This window comes from Oncorhynchus tshawytscha, linkage group LG04, assembly GCF_018296145.1.
Source record: "Oncorhynchus tshawytscha isolate Ot180627B linkage group LG04, Otsh_v2.0, whole genome shotgun sequence".
Classification (NCBI taxonomy): domain Eukaryota; kingdom Metazoa; phylum Chordata; class Actinopteri; order Salmoniformes; family Salmonidae; genus Oncorhynchus; species Oncorhynchus tshawytscha.
Genome location: NC_056432.1, coordinates 23,839,604 through 23,860,635, shown reverse-complemented (window position 1 = coordinate 23,860,635; position 21,032 = coordinate 23,839,604). Strand labels below are relative to the sequence as shown.

Here is a 21,032-nt window from a genome sequence, read left to right as displayed (position 1 = left end):
AGCTACTGCAGCATTCACCTAGCTACGCACCTCAACAGTATCCAGGACACCAGCTCTCGTCCTGGATGATTACCTGGCTCAAGGACTCCCCATCGACCACGGTATCACGCTGGACTCAGGACCTACAGTACCGGACCACAGCCTGACCGAGTGCTCTGTCCGGACTTCATTCTGTGACGTTGGTCTTTTAGTGATCTGAGATGGAGTACCTGGGGGACAAGCTGTCTGTGGCCCAGTCCCAGGTGTCTGGTTGGATGGGGAGCGCCCGCCGGTCCCTGCAGGGGGCGCTCAGCTTGGTGTCCAGTGCAGTGGAACGTAGGGGCACGGGGGCCAAGGACAGCCCCGGGGACTTCAAGAGGGCCAACTCATTACGTTCTCTGGCCTCTCGCAGCCGGGACTCTTTCCGTAGGTTCTCTCTGCGCAGCCAGCAGCGCCTGTCCCTACGCAGGCGTCCTGGGACCAGCACCCCCAACACCCCCACTGCTGTAAGACACACACAATTTGACACTTGCCCCATCAATCCTTCTCACCACTAACTGTCCTTTCGTCAGTCACTGCCCATTCCAAGCACCTCAAACTTGTCAAGGCCTTCTCTACTTGTGTTTTATGTCTGTCTATTTGTGTTGCAATGTGAATTCTCTCTCTGATCCTGGTAGTTCCTGACTGTTCTGCTTGTCTTCGCTGTTCAGTGCTCACCCCCCTCTGTGCCTCATCTGCTTCTGTCCTCTCTCTCGCCCTATGAGTCTCATACCATCTTTGACATAACACTGACCTTTGTCTGTGTGTTCACCATATCTCCCACTGCAACCTCAGTGTCACTGGCTCCTCAGGTCATAGCTTACTGTGGGTTGGAGTTGTTTCTCGCCCCCTGTCCCTCCCTCCTAAACTAGGAGGGTTTAATCTAGTCAAATCAACGTTTATTTGTCACGTGCGCCGAATACAACAGGTGTAGTAGACCTTACAGTGAAATGCTTACTTACAGGCTCTAACCAATAGTGCAAAAAAGGTATTAGGTGAACAATAGGTAAGTAAAGAAATAAAACAATAGTAAAAAGACAGGCTATAAAAGTAGCGAGGCTATAAAAGTAGCGAGGCTATATACAGACACCGGTTAGTCAGGCTGATTGAGGTAATATGTACATGTAGGTATGGTTAAAGAGACTATGCATATATGATGAACAGAGAGTAGCAGTAGCGTAAAGAGGGGTTGGCGGGTGGTGGGACACAATGCAGATAGCTGGAATCCATGTATGGATATAGACTAGCTATGGATCCCATGTAGTTGCAGTAGTTGGTCTTAAGTTCTTAAGCCGAGTCAGTCAGGTTTTAATGACATTCGGTTCTGCATTCTTAGCAAACACTTGGCACCTTGTTTGTACATTACACTGATGTAATACTGACAGAACAAAATACCCTGTCAATATCCTGTTCAGTTCAGGTCAGTGTTTTGCTATCTAAACTCAGCAAAAAACGAAACGCCCTCTCTCTGTCAACTGCGTTTATTTTCAGCAAACTTGACATGTAAATATTTGTATGAACATAACAAGATTCAACAACTGAGACATAAACTGAACATGTTCCACAGACATGTGACTAACAGAAATTGAATAATGTGTCTCTGAACAAAGGGGGGGTCAAAATCAAAAGTAACAGTCAGTATCTGGTGTGGCCACCAGCTGCATTAAGTACTGCAGTGCATCTCCTCCTCATGGACTGCACCAGATTTGCCAGTTCTTGCTGTGAGATGTTACCCCACTCTTCCACCAAGGCACCTGCAAGTTCCCGGACATTTCTGGGAGGAATGGCCCTGACCTCACCATCCGATCCAACAGGTCCTAGACATGCTCAATGGGATTGAGATCCAGGCTCTTCGCTGGCCATGGCAGAACACTGACATTCCTGTCTTGTAGGAAATCAGCCATACTGCTCGTTCTGTGCGTGGTGGCATTGTCATGCTGCAGGGTCATGTCAGGATGAGCCTGCAGGAATGGTACCACATGATGCACAGCATTGAGATTGCCTGCAATGACAACAAGCTCAGTCCGATGATACTGTGACACACCGCCCCAGACCATGATGGACCCTCCACCTCCAAATCGATCCCGCTCCAGAGTACAGGCCTCGGCGTAACACTCATTCCTTCAACGATAAACGCGAATCCGACTATCACCCCTGGTGAGACAAGACCGTGACTCGTCAGTAAAGAGCACCTTTTGCCAGTCCTGTTTGTTCCAGCGACGGTGGGTTTGTGCCCATAGGTGACGTTGTTGCCGGTGATATCTGGTGAGGACCTGCCTTACAACAGGCCTACAAGCCCCCAGTCCAGCCTCTCTCAGCCTATTATTCAGTCTGAGCACTGATGGAGGGATTGTGCTTTCCTGGTGTAACTCGGGCAGTTGTTGTTGCCATCCTGTACCTGTCCCGCAGGTGTGATGTTCGCATGTACCGTTCCTGTGCAGGTGTTGTTACACGTGGTCTGCCACTGCGAGGACCATCAGCTGTCCGTCCTGTCTCCCTGTAGCGCTGTCTTCGGTGTCTCACAGTACGGATATTGCAATTTATTGCCCTGGCCACATCTGCAGTCCTCATGCCTCCTTGCAGCATGCCTAAGGCACTTTCATGCAGATGAGCAGGGACCCCGGGCATCTTTCTTTTGGTGTTTTTCAGAGTCAGTAGAAAGGCTTCTCAGTTTTTATAACTGTGACCTCAATTGCCTATCGTAAGCTGTTAGTGTCTTAGGTGCATGTTCATTAATTGTTTATGGTTCATTGAACAAACATGGGAAACGGTGTTTAAACCCTTTACAATGAAGATCTGTGATGTTATTTGGATTTTTATGAATTACCTTTGAAAGACAGGGTCCTGAAAAGGGGACGTTTCTTTTTTTGCTGAGTTTGTGACATGTGGCTACAGTGCTGCTCTGTTGTTGACAGGGGATTGGTGCTCATGGGATCTGTAGTCGTATTAGGATAGCTGCAAAGTGTCGTCGTTGACCAGTCCACTCCATGATCAATGTGTTTACTGTTAAACATTCCTACTGAGGAAGACTCCACCTAGAGGGGTTAGAGCAGGAGAGAGGTGTTGGGACGTACTGGGGGCGGTGTGAGGTTTGTTCTGCAGTGATCGTGTTGGGGTCATTGTACCTGCACTAAGTAACCGGCCTGCTAGAGTTGTCTGTTTCCAGGCAGCAGGACCATATGTTAAATGTCTTCGAGCTTCACAGCACTTCCTCATTCGTGGAGCTGTGTGTCTGACTGGCTGTTATTCAGGGCGGATATGAATGATTGTTTTGCAGTAAGGAAGTGGATTAATCCAATTTAAAGTGACTATGCCTTCACAGTAACGTAATAGGCCCAGCATGTGTTTCATCTCAACCCAAAGTAGGCATATTGTATTAAAATAAGAAGGGGATTTAAGGTGAACATTTTCATAAATGTGATGTCATAACACCAGGATGTGTTTCAGAGCTGTGATGTCTGGCAGGTCTAACTTTCCAAGGCCTTGGCTCCTCTACTTCCTCAAACATGTTAGATTCTCAATCACCCTTTCTCTCCTCCCTCCTTCTATTCATCCGCTCATTGTTCTGTCATTTCCATTGACACCCCCTTCCTGTCCACAGAGGGGGTATCTTAGCAGAGGAGGCTGGCCAAGGCTAATGTTATTAAGGAAACATCTACTTCACTACGGCTCTGATTCACAATAAGGTGCCATGCAGGCCTGCTCTTTCCTCGTGTCCAGAGTGCGTTGTTGATAGCAGAGCCGACGCCCTCACATGGTCAATACTACAGGGCTTTAAGCAGCACTACAAGTCGGACTATGTTATTTCTTAACCCTCGCTGTCTTGCTGCTGTTGTTTGGTTGGCAGGTAACCGGGTAGCCTCAGGAGCAGCAAACACCAAGCGATGGTGTGTTTGTTTGGGTGTGCTAAAGTTCAACCACGTACACGGTGGATATGGTACAAGTTCAAGGAATTTAGATTTACAGGAGTTTTGCTTATTGAATCCTACATGCGTAGTCCTGTGAATTAGTTGTACTAAATCTTAGGCTGAAATTCATGATATAGAGGGATTAAGTGGGTGTGAGAGGTCTATTTCTCTGACTGTCTTTTGACCTATCAGGAATCATTCCTGCCAGAAATGAGGGGTTTAGAAGCCAACACTTTAGTGTTCATCTCTAACTGCACCTTGTTGGTCTCTTCACTGTGTTGTTATTGTTACTCCTATGCTTCTCAGTAAACCCCTCACTTTCTTTTCACTGTGTTGTTATTGTTACTCCTATGCTTCTCAGTAAACCCCTCACTTTCTTTTCACTGTGTTGTTATTGTTACTCCTATGCTTCTCAGTAAACCCCTCACTTTCTCCTCACTGTGTTGTTATTGTTACTCCTATGCTTCTCAGTAAACCCCTCACTTTCTCCTCACTGTGTTGTTATTGTTACTCCTATGCTTCTCAGTAAACCCCTCACTTTCTTTTCACTGTGTTGTTATTGTTACTCCTATGCTTCTCAGTAAACCCCTCACTTTCTTTTCACTGTGTTGTTATTGTCTCTATGCACTGTGTTGTTATTGTTACTCCTATGCTTCTCAGTAAACCCCTCACTTTCTCCTCACTGTGTTGTTATTGTTACTCCTATGCTTCTCAGTAAACCCCTCACTTTCTCCTCACTGTGTTGTTATTGTTACTCCTATGCTTCTCAGTAAACCCCTCACTTTCTCCTCACTGTGTTGTTATTGTTACTCCTATGCTTCTCAGTAAACCCCTCACTTTCTCTTCACTGTGTTGTTATTGTTACTCCTATGCTTCTCAGTAAACCCCTCACTTTCTCCTCACTGTGTTGTTATTGTTACTCCTATGCTTCTCAGTAAACCCCTCACTTTCTTTTCACTGTGTTGTTATTGTTACTCCTATGCTTCTCAGTAAACCCCTCACTTTCTTTTCACTGTGTTGTTATTGTTACTCCTATGCTTCTCAGTAAACCCCTCACTTTCTTTTCACTGTGTTGTTATTGTTACTCCTATGCTTCTCAGTAAACCCCTCACTTTCTCCTCACTGTGTTGTTATTGTTACTCCTATGCTTCTCAGTAAACCCCTCACTTTCTCCTCACTGTGTTGTTATTGTTACTCCTATGCTTCTCAGTAAACCCCTCACTTTCTTTTCACTGTGTTGTTATTGTTACTCCTATGCTTCTCAGTAAACCCCTCACTTTCTCCTCACTGTGTTGTTATTGTTACTCCTATGCTTCTCAGTAAACCCCTCACTTTCTCCTCACTGTGTTGTTATTGTTACTCCTATGCTTCTCAGTAAACCCCTCACTTTCTTTTCACTGTGTTGTTATTGTTACTCCTATGCTTCTCAGTAAACCCCTCACTTTCTCCTCACTGTGTTGTTATTGTTACTCCTATGCTTCTCAGTAAACCCCTCACTTTCTCCTCACTGTGTTGTTATTGTTACTCCTATGCTTCTCAGTAAACCCCTCACTTTCTCCTCACTGTGTTGTTATTGTTACTCCTATGCTTCTCAGTAAACCCCTCACGTCGAGAAACATAGCTGTACCATAACACTGACCCAACCTAATCTGTTTGAAAGGCCTATGCATGTAGATCGATTAGCATTCCTGTTTAATTGACCCGGAGCCCAGCCCACCTGTTAGCCTGAGGCATTAGTCATGTGACCAACAGCATGTTCAAACTAATGCTTGTTTAACTGCTGAAGCCAGATTTGGCAGAAAGATCAGTGTGGATTTGAAAACAAGCCTAGGTTACTGTGCTGTAAATATACTTTTCTAGGGCTGTAAAGCCTGGAGAGGAACTAATGTACTTTTGGTGCAAGTGCTTTCTCAGATGGAGGGAGTTTCTTACTGTTCTCCTGGCCTTCTTTCTTCCTGTCAGGAAATGCATTGGTGATGAATGACATCCTGTACTGTTGTTCTCCCTTTCCCTCCTTCTCCCTCTGGCCCTGCTCTCACTCACACACACACCACACACACACACACACCACACACCACACGCACGCACGCACACACACACACACACACACACACACACACACACACACACACACAAACCAAACACCCATTACATTTCCCTCAATCATTTCTCTTTAGACATGGTGTTGTGGTGCATCTGTATAGCACTGTCAAGGAAGTCAGTAGAGATCATGGAAGTTCAGCAGTATTTCTCTATTTCTATACAGTATGTGTGTGCACTTACACAGGCTTGAATGCATGCACAGGAGTAGTGAGTGTGTGGTTTTAGGACAGTGTGCCCCCTGTAGAAGCCTCATTAAAAGAGCCATGGTTCAGTAGACGGCAAACAGTGTCTCACCAGTTTCTGGCCCTGTGAGTTCATCCCATTACCTCTCATTATCCTTCTCACCCACTGCTGGCCTGACCATAGCCACACAATACAGGGCTATCAGGACCAGCGTCACTCTCTCTTTCTCTCTCAACTGGCCAACTTTGTTACTGTAGGCTGGGCGGGGTTTCGCTCCACAGGTGTGGTGATGGATTGAACCGACAGCCAATAAGATGCTTTGGTAGTTTGATTCAGGCTGGTAGAGATGAATCCAGTTCTGTCATATTAGAATGTGTTCCCTTCGACCCCCGAGGGGTACTCCAATGACACATACAGTGCATTCGGAAAGAATCCAGACCCCTTCACTTATTCCACATTTTCTTATGTTACAATCTTATTCTAAAGTTGAGGAAATAGTTTTTTCCCCCTCATCGATCTACACGCACTACCCCATAATGACCAAGCAAAAACTGTTTGCGTAAGTATTCAGTACTTTGTTGAAGCACCTTTTGGCAGCGACTACAGCCTCAAGTCTTCTTGTGTATTACGTTACAAGCTTGGTACACCTGTATTTGGGGAGTTTGTCCCGTTCTTCTCTGCAGATCCTCTCAAGCTCTGTCAGGTTGGACGGGGAGCGTCACTGCACAGCTATTTTCAGGTCTCTCCAGAGATGTTCAAGTCCGGGCTCTGGCTGGGCCACTCAAGGACATTTAGAGACTTGTCTCGGAGCCACTCCTGCATTGTCTTGGTTGTTTGCTTAGGGTCGTTGTCTTGTTGGAAGGTGAACCTTCACCCCAGTCTGAGGTCCTGAGCACTCTGGAGCAGGTTTTCATCAAGGATCTCTCTGTACTTTGCTCCGTTCATCTTTCCCTCAATTCTGACTAGTCTCTCAGTCCCTGCCTCTGAAAAACATCCCCACAGCATGATGCTGCCACCACCATGCTACACCTTCCCTCCAGAAATTATGCTTGGTATTCAGGCCAAAGAGTTCAATCTTAATTTCATCAGACCAGAGAATCTTGTTTCTCATGGTCTGTGAGTCCTTTAGGTGCCTTTTGGCAAACTCCAAGCGGGCTGTCATGTGCCACTCTACCATAAAGGCCAGATTAGTGGAGTGCTGTAGATGGTTGTCCTCCTGGAAGGTTCTCCCAACTCCACAGAGGAACTCTGGTGCTCTTTCAGAGTGACTTTCAGGTTCTTGGTCACCTCCCTGACCAAGACCCTTCTCTCCCGATTGCTCAGTTTGGCCGGGGGGCCAGCTCCAGGAAGAGTCTTGGGGGTTCCAAACTTCTTCCATTTAAGAATGATGGAGGGCACTGTGTTCTTGTGTACCTTCAATGCTGCAGATTGTTTTTGGTACCCTTCCCCAGATCTGTGCCTCAACACAATCCTGTCTCGAAGCTCTACGGACAATTCCTTTGACCTCATGGCTTGGTTTTTGTTCTGACATGCACTGAACTGTGGGACCTTTTGTAGACAGGTGTGTGCCTTTCCAAACCTTTCAAATTTTTCAATTGAATTTACCACAGGTGTACTCCAATCAAGTTGCAGAAACATCTCAAGGATGATCAATGGAAACAGGATGCACTTGAGCTCTATTTTGAGTCCCATAGCAAAGGTTCTGAATACTGAATGCAAATAGAAATGACTTTTTAAAATATAATTTGCAAACATTTCTGAACTTATTTTCATTATGAGGTATTTTGTGTAGATTAATGAGGGATTTCTCTTCTTCTCCCATTTAGAATAAGGCTGTAACATAACAAAAAGGGGAAGGGGTCTGACTGGTCATTTTCTCCCTGTCCATCTCGCTCTCTCCCAGGAGCAGTTGAAGCAGAATGTGGACGGTGAGGAGGGGAGGGACATGGACACACTGGTCCATGAAACGGACAGTCAGTACGGGACCTGGGAGACAGGACTGCACACTGATGATAGGTGAATATATACACACACACACACACACACACACACACAACCCATCACAGGTGTGGCTCCTGTGGGCTGGACCTATGAAACAGGATGTGCTCGTGTTTTTGGTTACTAAATATGCTGATCCTCATTCCTCTATGATGACTAATTTCCCATGAGGCTTTACCCTGATATCAAGACATCTCGACATCCCTAGTACCGAATGCCTCCCAGTCACTTCTCCCTCTAAATATACAATCCTCAACCATTTGATCTGCAATTTAACACCCCCTGGATTGATAAGTAGTATTGAATGGATGCAGCTAAAGGGAGAGGTGTGCTCTATCGTCTCTTCTCCTGGAGCAGCATTGGGTCAGCTAGATGTGGCAGAGTGGAGGATTATCTGCAGGCAGTGGATTCTCTGCTGTCCCACCATTATGGCTAGTAATCATCTCAACCTTTTTCCTTACAACATACAACACCCACAAGCATCTCCTCCAAGGCAGAGACAGTTACTGATGTTGAAATAAATCAACATACTATGGTATCTATAGGTACTTCCTGTACAGATACAGTAGAATCTCAGCACTCCTGACACATTGTGGTCAAGGAGCAGCAGCTCACTGAAACCTGGTTTACGCCAGCACTCAAAATGGCCTCTCTCAGCAGGCTGGTCTATCACTGACCTCCTGTGGCTAGGAGATGGTATCACAGCAACACAAATCTGGATAATGTTTAGTAGAAATGACTGGATGCTGTAGTAGTTTCAGATAAAGATACGATATAAGGGACTGTCAACAGATAGTGGGTCATTTTAATGTAATTCAAATGAATCACCTCAGGGATGATTTGATGATTGGCTAGTATGATAGTGTACAGTAGGTGACTCACCACTGTTTGCGTCCCTCATTGTGAAATAAAGTGGAGCGTGAGTCTGCCTGTCCTCCTTTGTCATCATGCACATGCATCCTCTATGAAATGTGATGCTCCTACAGTAAAGCCAGACAGGAGAATATTACTCGATCACAGAGCTAGTAGACCAAGTACCTGACACGTTGTTCTCTCATTGCCAATGCATGCATTTAACAGACTGTAGTGTAGTTTTAGGAAGGTAGCCTAAAGTACTCTTCTGTTTGTTCCTGTCTGTCCTTCCTGTAGCCTGACTCCTGCCACACCCACCTCAGACAGCCACCCCAGTCAGTCCCCTAGGAAACCCACTCCACTTTACACGCCAGGGGAACATGTCCACACCCCGCCCAGTGACCTCGACACTCCAGACGGCTTCTCTGCCCAGCCCGAGATACAACCACTCCCCTTCCCTGAGGTAAGACTGACTTCACCTTTTTTAAAAGATGTAGAAGTCAGAGTTTCTTTGTTTCCACAGATTTGCTTTGTGTTTCTCTCCAGGCCTCCACCAGCCTACTGGACTCCAGTGCTCTGCGCTCCAGGGTGCAGTTGAGTAAGATGCGGGGGCCACGTTCACGCCCCTCCAGGGTCTCTCGTCAGACTGCTGCTCTGTCTGTACACCCAGAGGGACAGGCCACGCCTACTGAGGACTGGCGCTCTCGAGACTCTACAGGTCATCCTTGGACTCTGCTCTCATGTAGACCCCCTCGGCCATATCTCCATCCACTACCTTGTTCTGCTGCATACCTTCTACTATGGATTGAGCAGACATGATTCCACCAGTGAGACTGGAGATGTGACTTAAATGGTCAAAGATCTGTTAGACTTCTGAATAACATATTTGTTTTGATTGTGAAATGATGTACTCAGAGGTGTGTTTTGTCCTCTACAGAGGACAAAGTGAAGTCTTCCAAGAAGGACTCAGACTCTGAGGAGCAGGCGAGAGGAGCAGACCCCCACTCTGCTGCTGCCTCCTCCCAGCCCCAGAGAGTCGCCCTCTTCCCTGGGATGGACCCGTCTGCCCTCATGGTGAGGCTCCCCAAGAGAAACAGACAGTTGACCAGGAGTGTAATGTTGTCACTCATACAGTTCTGAGAAATGTGTTTGTTTTCCTGCTGGTTTCTCCCTCTGTTTGGCAGGCCCAGCTCAAGAAGAGAAGTGACTCTGACAATCAGACAGAGGGACCCTCCACTTCTTCCTTCCAGTTATCCCGTTCTCCTAAATCCCCCTTCCTTCCCCGGGCGTCCCGTGTGCTGCCCCCCTCCGGAGGGAAAGAAAATGGGTAAGATAGTGACCCTGTCTCTTCCCTCTGTTCAGCCTCGATCTGATAACCCAAAACAGGGATTGTTGATAGTTGGAACAGAAATATTTACCAGTTGTAATGTCTGTCTCTCTTAGTGAAGAGGCCTCACCACAGTGGCTGAGAGAGCTGAAGTCCAAGAAGCGCTTGAGTCAGTATGAAAATGACAGCTAAGTGTGAATGATCAAGTGAGCTCTCTTCTCACAAATGTTCCTTATTATGAATCATTCTTTATCATAGGGTGTTGTATGCAATAAACCTGCCATTTTACCACATTTTCATAATTAGACAATATTCTAGTGTCTGTTTTGCTAATACGTAACCCTAAAATGCTGATGGTTTGTATCGTCCCTCTGTAGGTTGCCTTAACTGAAGAATCTGGTGGAGAATCGGACAGTAGCCTTAACCTTGGACCCTGAGAAAATGGGAATTCTGCTGCTGACATTGTAATTCGTCATCTGTTTGTTTATTTTCTCTGTTCTCTTCCTGCCTGGCTCAAATCCATGTGCATGGTGCCTTCTTACAGACAACCTCGGTCTTATGGATGAAACGAGCAAGGGGCTGCTCTGCTCAGAGCGTCCAGTTCACTGCTAGCTCCTCCACCTCCTGTGTCAGAGGGGTCTTTGCATAAAGCCACTTTACCCTCTCACATGACAGGGGAGACTACGGAAGGGGGGGGGGGATCCCATTCTCCCCTGTCAGGTTGTGTTGTATTTCATTAATGGTTAACTTTTGGGACCACATGCCTCTTAACCTGGAAGTGCTTCAATAAGCTGGAGGACAGTATAGCACCTCCACAAGGCATATTTTTATTTTATTTTCTCTTTTTAAATATCATTTTCAGGTTAGTCTATGCGTTAACTGTATCTGTCAGTGGAGGAGCGTTGGAAAATATTTCTGATTTTATTTTTTGTCATGGATCATAGAGAACAAAACACTGCTGAACTAATGGGCAGCCAGGGTGTATTATGTGTTACTAATAAATATGGTATCTGTAATCATGAAATGTTATATTTGTATTGTTGCTAATTTGAAAGCTGAATCATAACATGTCAGAGTGCTGGGTTTGTATGGAGAGCATTTAAAGCATCACTACAGCAGAGGCCCCCAACCCCATTCCTCTGAGCCACTCAGTGACTGATGTCATGAACTAACTGAGAATCTGTTGTGTTGACATCATGCAGTCCCTTTAAACTTATGGCTAAAGAGGAATGCTTTGTGTTTGCTGGTTTTTCAATCATGTCTGAATCTGTTTCTACTGGTGGAAAAGGGGAGGGGAAGGGTTAATCACAATGGAAATCTACCTCCATCTCAATTACACGCGCGCACACACACACACACGCACGCATTAACACTAATCAGCCTGTTCTTCCTCCCTTCACCTCCACTTACCTCTTCAGTGAAAGATCAAATGATTGTGTGTGTAATACTGATGGATGAGTGAGTAAGGATTGCAAGGAAAATGTACATGTTACCAATGAGCCATACATTCAATGTGCACTTCCTGGTTTCTGTTTTACCAGCATGTCTGCAACACATCTCCCATTTAGCGACCTCACGTGCATTGTCCCATCATAGTTTGGAAAAGCATGTGCATGCACTGTCTCTGGTCCTTTTCATCATGCTTTACTCAGACACTTAACTGAATGGCCACACCAAGTAGCAGTGGTACAATCACAGTCTGGATATCATGGCTTCATCCATAACTGTAATGGTCCCATTGTGCACATGGTCGGTGCAGCAGTGTGGATGTATAGTGGAATGGTAGGAGTACGGCTTCCACTACCCCAGTGGGGAATGCAAGTGAAGTATATTGTTTTGAGATGAGGGTGGTAATTTACCCTTTTCTTCTGCACGTGACTTGGACTATTTGCACCAGTTGTTTTAGGGCTTGTTTGAGCTGATTTAGGCCATTCCCCTGACCATGTTAGCCATGCTCCACTGTCCCACTACTTCCACTACAGCACTGACCGCATTCCACATTTTCGTAGACAGACGTTGGAACGCTAATGCAAGTGAATGTTTTGAGGGAATTTTTAGAGTTGTCCCTTTGGTGTCTGTCTATGGCGTTTGACTTTGTCATTTTTTTCTCTTTCTCGTTTTATTTGAAAGTAAAATGTATATTGCACTGTTGTAAGGCTGTTGTTCAAAAGTGTAAATTCTCAATAAAATGTACTGCGTTAAGCTTCTGATTTTGTCATTATTGGGCTAAATATTACTTCTGCATTTACACTAATTTCAGTTCAGACCCCCCCACCCCCCAGTCTGCGGTGTTATGATATTAAACTGGTGTCTTTTGTGTAACAGAGTGGTCTATAGTGTTTGTACTAGGGAAGTACGTATAGGCAAGTTAGTATTTGGTGTAGGGTGGTATTGGAGCGGTAGTGTTTTAGTGTAGGGAGGTTTAAGAGAGGTAGTGTTTTAGTGTAGGGAGGTTTAAGAGAGGTAGTGTTTTAGTGTAGGGAGGTTTAAGAGAGGTAGTGTTTTAGTGTAGGGAGGTTTAAGAGAGGTAGTGTTTTAGTGTAGGGAGGTTTAAGAGAGGTAGTGTTTTAGTGTAGGGAGGTTTAAGAGAGGTAGAGTTGTGTAGGGAGGTTTAAGAGAGGTAGAGTTGTGTAGGGAGGTTTAAGAGAGGTAGGGAGGTTTAAGGGCGGTAGAGTTGTGTAGGGAGGTTTAAGAGTTGTGTAGGGAGGTTTAAGAGTTGTGTAGGGAGATTTAAGAGAGTTGTGTAGGGAGGTTTAAGAGCAGTATAGTTGTGTAGGGAGGATTAAGAGAGAGAGTTGTGTAGGGAGGGTTAAGAGAGAGTTGTGTATGGAGGCTTAAGAGAGGTAGAGTTGTGTAGGGAGATTTAAGGGAGGTAGAGTTGTGTAGGGAGATTTAAGGGAGGTAGAGTGTTTGATGTAGGGAGGTTTAAGAGGGGTAGAGTTGTGTAGGGATGTTTAAGAGCGGTAGTTGTGTAGGGAGGTTTAAGAAAGGTAGAGTTGTGTAGGGAGGTTTAAGAGCAGTAGAGTTGTGTAGGGAGGTTTAAGAGAGAGAGTTGTGTAGGGAGGGTTAAGAGAGAGTTGTGTAGGGAGGTTTAAGGGAGGTAGAGTTGTGTAGGGAGATTTAAGGGAGGTAGAGTGTTTGATGTAGGGAGGTTTAAGAGCGGTAGTTGTGTAGGGAGGTTTAAGAGCAGTAGAGTTGTGTAGGGAGGTTTAAGAGAGAGAGTTGTGTAGGGAGGGTTAAGAGCAGTAGAGTTGTGTAGGGAGGTTTAAGAGAGAGAGTTGTGTAGGGAGGGTTAAGAGAGAGGTGTAGGGAGGTTTAAGAGAGAGTTGTGTAGGGAGGTTTAAGGGAGGTAGAGTTGTGTAGGGAGGTTTAAGAGGGGTAGAGTGTTTGATGTAGGGAGGTTTAAGAGCGGTAGTTGTGTAGGGAGGTTTAAGAAAGGTAGAGTTGTGTAGGGAGGTTTAAGAAAGGTAGAGTTGTGTAGGGAGGTTTAAGAAAGGTAGAGTTGTGTAGGGAGGTTTAAGAGAGAGTTGTGTAGGGAGGTTTAAGAGAGGTAGAGTTGTGTAGGGAGGTTTAAGAGCGGTAGTTGTGTAGGGAGGTTTAAGAAAGGTAGAGTTGTGTAGGGAGGTTTAAGAGCAGTAGAGTTGTGTAGGGAGGTTTAAGAGAGAGAGTTGTGTAGGGAGGGTTAAGAGTTGTGTAGGGAGGTTTAAGGGAGGTAGAGTTGTGTAGGGAGGTTTAAGAGAGGTAGAGTTGTGTAGGGAGGTTTAAGAGTTGTGTAGGGAGGTTTAAGAGAGGTAGAGTTGTGTATGGAGGTTTAAGAGGGGTAGAGTTGTGTAGGGAGGTTTAAGAGAGTTGTGTAGGGAGGTTTAAGAGCGGTAGTTGTGTAGGGAGGTTTAAGAAAGGTAGAGTTGTAGGGAGGTTTAAGAGCAGTAGAGTTGTGTAGGGAGGTTTAAGAGAGGGAGTTGTGTAGGGAGGTTTAAGAGTTGTGTAGGGAGGTTTAAGAGAGGTAGAGTTGTGTATGGAGGTTTAAGAGGGGTAGAGTGTTTGATGTAGGGAGATTTAAGAGAGATTGAGGGTCAGGGTTTGGTCAATGAAGGTAAATGATGTCAACAGGATATAGTAAAATGTGGTCAATGTTATGTTTGTTTTTATGAATGGTTTGGCTCCTTATTGTGTGTTGGTGATGTTATTGTCAGAGTGGTGTGAGGAGGTTAGGTGATGTTTAGACTGCTAGGTGTGGTTAGTGTGTGTGTGTGAGCGTGTCTACCAGTTTGTGCTGAGTGGGGATGTTTGCTGAATCCTCTTGGCTCCCTCTCCATATACCCCGCACATACCACTCTCTGGCAGCCAGGCGGACGGGCAGGGTAGCGTGTGCCAACACAGCTGCATATTGAGAGGTAGCGTTATGGACACAATGTCAGCGACAGACTTGCTGTATCAACAGCTCCCCCTTTTCTGCTGTTGTGGCCAGAAATAAACCATAAATACCCCCCCTGCCACTGCCCTCCAACGGCTCAACCCCAAACACCAAGTGGCACAGAGAGAGAGAGGCTATCAATACACAGCAGGCATATCCAGGTAAAACCAGCTTGGTTCTGCACAGCAGGATTAACAAGGTTTTAATTGAACTTTGAAACTGATTTTACATGAAAAGTAAAGGAGACCCCACAGTCATGACTGTTGACGGATGGAGAAGGAGAGGTTGGATGGGGTGGGGGGATAGGAATGATAGTGGAGTATTTTTAGAGTTGGTAAAGATATCATTTGGTATGCTTAAATGTTTGCAGTAAAATATATAATTGAGCAAGTGAGGAGTTTGCAGAATAGAGTATTATGAAATGTGTGTTGTTTGTAGTGATAAGTTTGATTGAGTCAAAGGGGTGCAGAACTGGTTATGACACAGACTGAGGCTTGCAGAGTTGGACATGATAGACAGCGAAATGTGGAATCATTGATTTGAAAGGTTGCACATCAGAGTATGAGAATAACATGTTCATAGGGGGATGACTCTGGGCCCTAGTTATAGCCTACGGTCAGGAAAAACTCCTGGCCCCAGGGGGTTTTCCTGGAGAGAGAAAAGTGTAGAATACAGCCCATCAGGTCCTTATTCTCAGCTCAGGTTACGTCTGCACCAATGGGCTCTTCTGCTCTCTGAAGTGGACGCAAATCTTGGCTGATTCAAAGGAGTAAAAGGATCCATTGCTACTGAGAGGACTGATGGTCATCATTGTGAAATGAATGTCATCATGGTGTCTGTGTTTCTCTTTTCTCTGTCTCTCTCCTGATTGTGCTCCTGAGAGAGGAGTAACCAGTGGACCAGGAGGATGTCGGAGCAGCAGAGCGCCCCTGAGCAACTGGCTGCAGGGAAGAGCCTGGGTGGAGCAGGAGCCACTTACAAGGTACTGTATCCCCCCTCTCCCCATCTGTTATCTGTCTATTTCTCTCTTGTGATGTTTCTCTTCATTTATTTTTCTCTCCTTCGCCCACTTCTCTAATTTCCCACTTTTCTATAAACCCTCTTCCTTAGTCCCCCATATATTTCCTCTCTTTATACTGTAAGCTTGACTTTCTCAATATTGGTATCTTTCCTCCTCTTTCCCCTCTCTGTCTCTCCTCCTCTCTCTGATCCAGGTGGTGCTGTTTGAGTTTGAGAATTTCCAGGGCCGCAAGGCTGAGTTTTCTACTGAGTGTAAAGATGTTTCAGAGAAGGGCCTGGAGAAGGTGGGCTCTATGCTGGTTGAGTCTGGCCCGTGAGTTCTGGTGCATTGGTGTCATTCACAGACTGTCATATTCTTACACATACAGAATATATATTTTCAGGTTCAGGTTTAGTGTTCACTTTTTTTATTTTATACTGTATATCTATTACCACATATGGCCAAATACAACGTCATACATGCTGAGGAGAGATATTTTAACTCGTTCTTGTCCTCTCTCCTGTAAGATGGGTGGGGTATGACCGCCAGGGGTTTGCAGGTGAGCAGTTTGTTCTGGAGAAAGGCGAGTATCCACGCTGGGACACCTGGACCAACAGCCAGTACAGCTACTCCTTCTGGTCCATGCGGCCTCTCAAAGTGGTGGGTAGCACTCAAACAATGTCTAAACATACCCCGTGTAGCACAGTTGGTAGAGCATGGTGCTTGCAATGCCAAGGTTGTGGGTTCGATTCCCACAGGGGTACCGATATGAAAGTATATGAACTCTGGATAAGAGCGTCTGCTAAATGACAGAAATGTAAACATGCTCAACATACTCACTGACCATGTTAGCACGTTTACCATCTCACCACCCTGCATTCCCTACCTATCTCTATCAACATTCTCTGAGCCACAATCTATCTACAATGTTAAAGCTGATCTACACTTTATAAAAATAGATTATATATTTTTTAAATTATACTAAAAAACAAATATTCTCTGAGCATCTCAGTACTCTCATTTATCTCAACACTCTTTAACCATTGCAGAACTCCATGTTCATCTCAACAGTAATTTGTCACCTCAGCAGACGGCTCTCATTGGCTATCTGAATGCTCACTGATTACCTGAAGCCTCTCTCTATCTCAGCACTCACAGTCTATCTCAACAATCAGCTCTTAGTAAACATCTTAACACTAAGTGAGTCTGTTTGTGTGTGTGCATATTTCCATTTCTCCTCTTTAGGATAGTGCCGAACACAAGCTCCATCTGTTTGAGAGCCCAGGCTTCACTGGTAGAAAGATGGAGATTGTTGATGATGATGTTCCCAGTTTGTGGGGACATGGTTTCCAAGATCGCGTAGCGAGTGTCAAGGCCCTCAACGGAACGTAAGACCTCCCTTTCACCCTCTCTCATTTTCTTCCTTTTTCACTTGCCCTCTCTCTCTCTCTCCGTCCTTGTTCTGTTTCTCTCATGTCTCACTTCATCTCTCGTCTTTCTCCTGAAATCCTTTAAAAGATGGTCAATTATGCTAACTGTCATATTCTGACGTCTATTTTGGTTCTGTCTCATGGACTCCTTCTCTGTTCCTTTGTTGCAGATGGGTTGGCTACATGTACCCTGGCTACAGGGGGTGCCAGTACGTGTTTGAGTGTGGAGACTTCAAGCACTGGAATGACTGGGATGCCCCTGCACCTCAGATCCAGTCTGTCCGACGTGTGCGAGACATGCAGTGGCACAAGAGGGGGTGTTTCACCGTCCCTGCTCCTTCCCCAGATCCAGCTCCTGCCCCCGCTCCTGCCCCAGCACCTGCACCCCCTGCACCCCCTGCCGCCTCCGGGGCCAGCTGAAGAGGATTCTAAACAACTTCCCCCCCAGGGCCTCTTCCATGAGCCTCTTTCTACCATCAGTGCTTGCCCTCTGCCTCACCCTAACCATGGCAAATGCTGCTCCAGCTTAGTGAGGAGAAGCGCTATATATGTTTCAGTGGCAAATAAAGTTTGTTTGACCAGAAATATATTGTGTTTGTTTGTTGGTGCTGTTACTATTGTTGAAATCCTTGGGTTTGTCAGGTGTAGGGTTGTAACATTCTGGTAACTTTATAAAAATGCCCAGTTTTTCAAGAAATGCTGGTTGGAGGATTCTGGATTTCCTGTATGTTTCCTCCTCATTCTGAGAATCCTGGGAATTTGGGGGAAATTACTGAAATTTCGCTAACCTAGTCAGCTGTGGAGTTGGTTGAGTCAACAATAACAATGTTACTGTAGATAATTGTTGCCAAATTACACAGAACATATATAAATACAAATTCAACAGTAGGCTTTAGTTACAAATCTGACTCATAGATTAGTTTCGACATAGGTGCCTCTTCAAGTCTTATTTCTACATTAGTTTTCCACAGCTTTTGTTGAAGTCATAGAGGGATATACTTTTTAAGTCTTAATGACAGTTGACAGGGGAATTCTGGCATGAACATCACATGGTATGTTTGAAGAACGTCTCTCTGGACATGCTGATGTCACATCATCTCATTTACATCTTATCTCCACATTTCCTCAGCTGGCCATCACTGTCTTGAAATAGTGTTGTGAAATGCTCTTGATAAAAAAGATAAATAGTCAACAACAAAAAAGTATAAAAAACGAGAATACATTTAATTTAATCACACCAAGAATAATGTCTCAAGTTCCAATCTTTATTCAACGCACCTCAAAGATGGAAACAGGAGGGGTAAATACTTGGAGGCTGGGATTCTACCAAAGTAATCGACAAAAGTTAATCTACTTCATATACTATTATTATCATCCTAATATCATATTTTAATGGTTAAGAACCACAAATCCACTATCAATCAGACCATTTTTTTTTTAATTAAACTTTATTTAACTAGGCAAGTCAGTTAAGAACAAAATCTTATTTACAATGACAGCCTACCAGGGAAAAGTGGGTTAACTGTCTTGTTCAGAGGCAGAACGACAGATTTTTACCTTGTCAACTCAGGGATTCGATCCAGCAACCTTTTGGTTACTGGCTCACTGCTCCAACCACCAGGCTACCTGCCGCCCCAAGGGTCCTAACAAGGGTCCTATCATGGTCAAACACTTATCAGGGAGTGTTACACTTATATGCTGATAGAGGGGAGACCAGCCCCTCAGTGCCTTAGTTGGGTCAGTTTTCTCATTCTCTGAAGCTTGGTCAGGTGAAGCTTGGTCAGGTGAAGCTTGGTCAGGTGAAGCTTGGTCAGGTGAAGCCTGCATCGATGTGCTCTTCTGCTCTCTGAGATTTGACTGATGCAGTGGAGAAAAATAAACATTTATTGTGAGAGTATTGATGGCCATCATGGTGAAATGTTTAGGTTCAATTAAATATCATAATAGTTATGTCTGTATGAAATGTGTTATGATAGAGTAGGGCCAGGATTAATTCAGATGATTCCGCGGTAAACGACAATCGCATATATTTTCATTGCTTTTGTGTGTTGGATGTGTAACTGCATTAGAGCTGCCAAATTGGTGGGTGGGTGCTCTTGTTGTCATTCATGAAACTACACCCTTCCCAGAACGAGAAAGTGTTGGCTTTATAGAAATATTATCCTGTATGCTCCTCAGCATTTTTACTAATGCGATTTCTGTGCTTTCAATGGCAATGTCTGCATAGGTATAACGCCGGGAGCCGCTTGTGGAATTGACAGCTCCAACGCAGTTATACCTCGGTCACCACCTAAACCAAAGCAATGATAAACTGCTATTTTTGGTTACCACTGGTGAACACTGATCTGATTGAATCCTGGGCCTAGATTAGGCCTACACACAACAACAATAATATTATGGGACTGTGCTAACTGTATACAGTATACAGTGCATCCGATAGTCACTCTGACAGAGCTCCAGAGTTTCTCTGTGGTAATGGGAGAACCTTTCAGAAGGAAAACCATCTCTGCAGCACTCCACCAATCAGGCCTTTATGGTAGAGTGGCCAGATGGAAGCCACTCCTCAGTAAAAGGCACATGACAGCCTGCTTGGAGTTTTCCAAAAGGCACCTAAAGGACTCTCAGTACATGAGAAACAAGATTCTCTGGTCTGATAAAACCAAGATTGAACTCTTTGGCCTGAATGCCAAGCGTTATGTCTGGAGAAAACCTGGCACCATCCCTACGGTGAAGCATGGTGGTGGCAGCATCATGCTGTGGGGATGTTTTCATCGGCAGGGACTGGGAGATTAGTCAGGATCGAGGGAAATATGAACGGAGCAAAGTACACAGAGATCCTTGATGAAAACCTGCTCCAGAACGCTCAGGACCTCAGACTGGGGCAAAGGTTCACCTTCCAACAGGAGAAAGACCTTAAGCACACAGCCTTGAATGTCCTTGAGTGGCCCAGCCAGGACTTGAACCCAATCAAACATCTCTACAGAGACCTGAAAATAATTGTGCAGCGACGCTCCCCATCCAACCTGACAGTGCTTGTGAGAATCTGCAAAGAATGGGAGAAACTCCCCAAATACAGGCGTGCCAAGCTTGAAAAGTCATGCCCAAGAAGACTCAAGGCTGTAATCGCTGTGAACCTGTTTTTGCTTTGTCATTATGAGGTATTGTTTGTAGATTGATGAGGGAAAAAAACTATTTAATTCGTTTTAGAATAAAGCTGTAAAGTAACAAACATTTTTTTAAATCAAGGGATCTGAATGCTTTCCGAATGCATTGTACTTTGGTAACTGATACATGTAACCAATACACTGTAATACCTCCACTGTATTCACATCCTACCATACCCTTGTCTGTACATTATGCCTTGAATCTATTCTTCCACGCCCAGAAATCTGCTCCTTTTACTCTGTTCCAAACACACTAGACGACCAGTTCTTTTACCTTTTAGCTGTACCCTTGTCCTACTCCTCCTCTGTTTCTCTGGTGATGTGGAGGTTAACCCAGGCCCTGAAGCCCCTAGCTCCACTCCCATTCCCCAGGCGCTCTCATTTGTTGACTTCTGTAACCGTAAAAGCCTTGGTTTCATGAATGTTAACATTAGAAGCCTCCTCCCTAAGTTTGTTTTATTCACTGCTTTTGCACACTCCACCAACACGAATTTCCTAGCCATGTCTGAATCCTGGCTTAGGGGGGCCACCAAAAATCCTGAAATTTCCATCCCTAACTATAACATTTTCCGACAAGATAGAACTGCCAAAGGGGGCAGAGTTGTAATCTACTGTAGAGCTATCCTTTAGAGTTC

The 21,032-nt window shown here is 45.1% G+C and overlaps 2 protein-coding genes across 8 annotated transcripts in view; both read left to right on the top strand.

Annotated features, from left to right (window-relative positions):
- si:ch73-138n13.1 (trichohyalin) overlaps nt 1-12,596 on the top strand; it is a 37,299-nt gene extending 24,703 nt beyond the window's left edge. For 4 of the 6 annotated variants that reach the window (XM_042320498.1, XM_042320499.1, XM_024417374.2 and 1 more), the window contains 7 exons: nt 8,116-8,228; nt 9,360-9,525; nt 9,609-9,780; nt 10,000-10,136; nt 10,247-10,389; nt 10,506-10,595; nt 10,767-12,596. In XM_042320498.1, coding sequence (XP_042176432.1) covers nt 8,116-8,228; nt 9,360-9,525; nt 9,609-9,780; nt 10,000-10,136; nt 10,247-10,389; nt 10,506-10,581 — 807 coding nt within the window. In that variant the 3' untranslated portion in view covers nt 10,582-10,595; nt 10,767-12,596. The remainder of the gene's footprint in view (nt 1-8,115; nt 8,229-9,359; nt 9,526-9,608; nt 9,781-9,999; nt 10,137-10,246; nt 10,390-10,505; nt 10,596-10,766) is intronic. The other 2 variants (XM_024417375.2, XM_024417376.2) reach the window with 2 other exon arrangements.
- A 2,260-nt stretch (nt 12,597-14,856) lies between these two features.
- LOC112248399 (beta-crystallin B3-like) lies at nt 14,857-17,818 on the top strand. Of its 2 annotated transcripts, none has more exons than XM_024417378.2 (6): nt 14,857-14,964; nt 15,685-15,785; nt 16,018-16,136; nt 16,331-16,463; nt 17,049-17,191; nt 17,404-17,818. In XM_024417378.2, exons 2-6 carry the CDS (start codon nt 15,711-15,713, stop codon nt 17,651-17,653), a joined length of 720 nt encoding a protein of 239 aa, XP_024273146.1. In that variant the 5' UTR covers nt 14,857-14,964; nt 15,685-15,710; the 3' UTR covers nt 17,654-17,818. The 2 variants fall into 2 exon arrangements, with proteins under 2 accessions (XP_024273146.1, XP_024273147.1); XM_024417379.2 differs by having other exon boundaries at nt 14,890-14,964; nt 15,671-15,785.
- The last annotated feature ends 3,214 nt before the right edge of the window (nt 17,819-21,032 follow it).

Excerpts from the sequence above, each read along its gene's own strand:
- LOC112248399 (XM_024417378.2), top strand. The coding sequence starts at position 15,711 with ATGTCGGAGCAGCAGAGCGCCCCTGAGCAACTGGCTGCAGGGAAGAGC. Across the intron at positions 16,464-17,048 it reads CCATGCGGCCTCTCAAAGTG|GATAGTGCCGAACACAAGCT; the intron begins GTGGGTAGCACT and ends TCTCCTCTTTAG. Across the intron at positions 17,192-17,403 it reads GTCAAGGCCCTCAACGGAAC|ATGGGTTGGCTACATGTACC; the intron begins GTAAGACCTCCC and ends CCTTTGTTGCAG.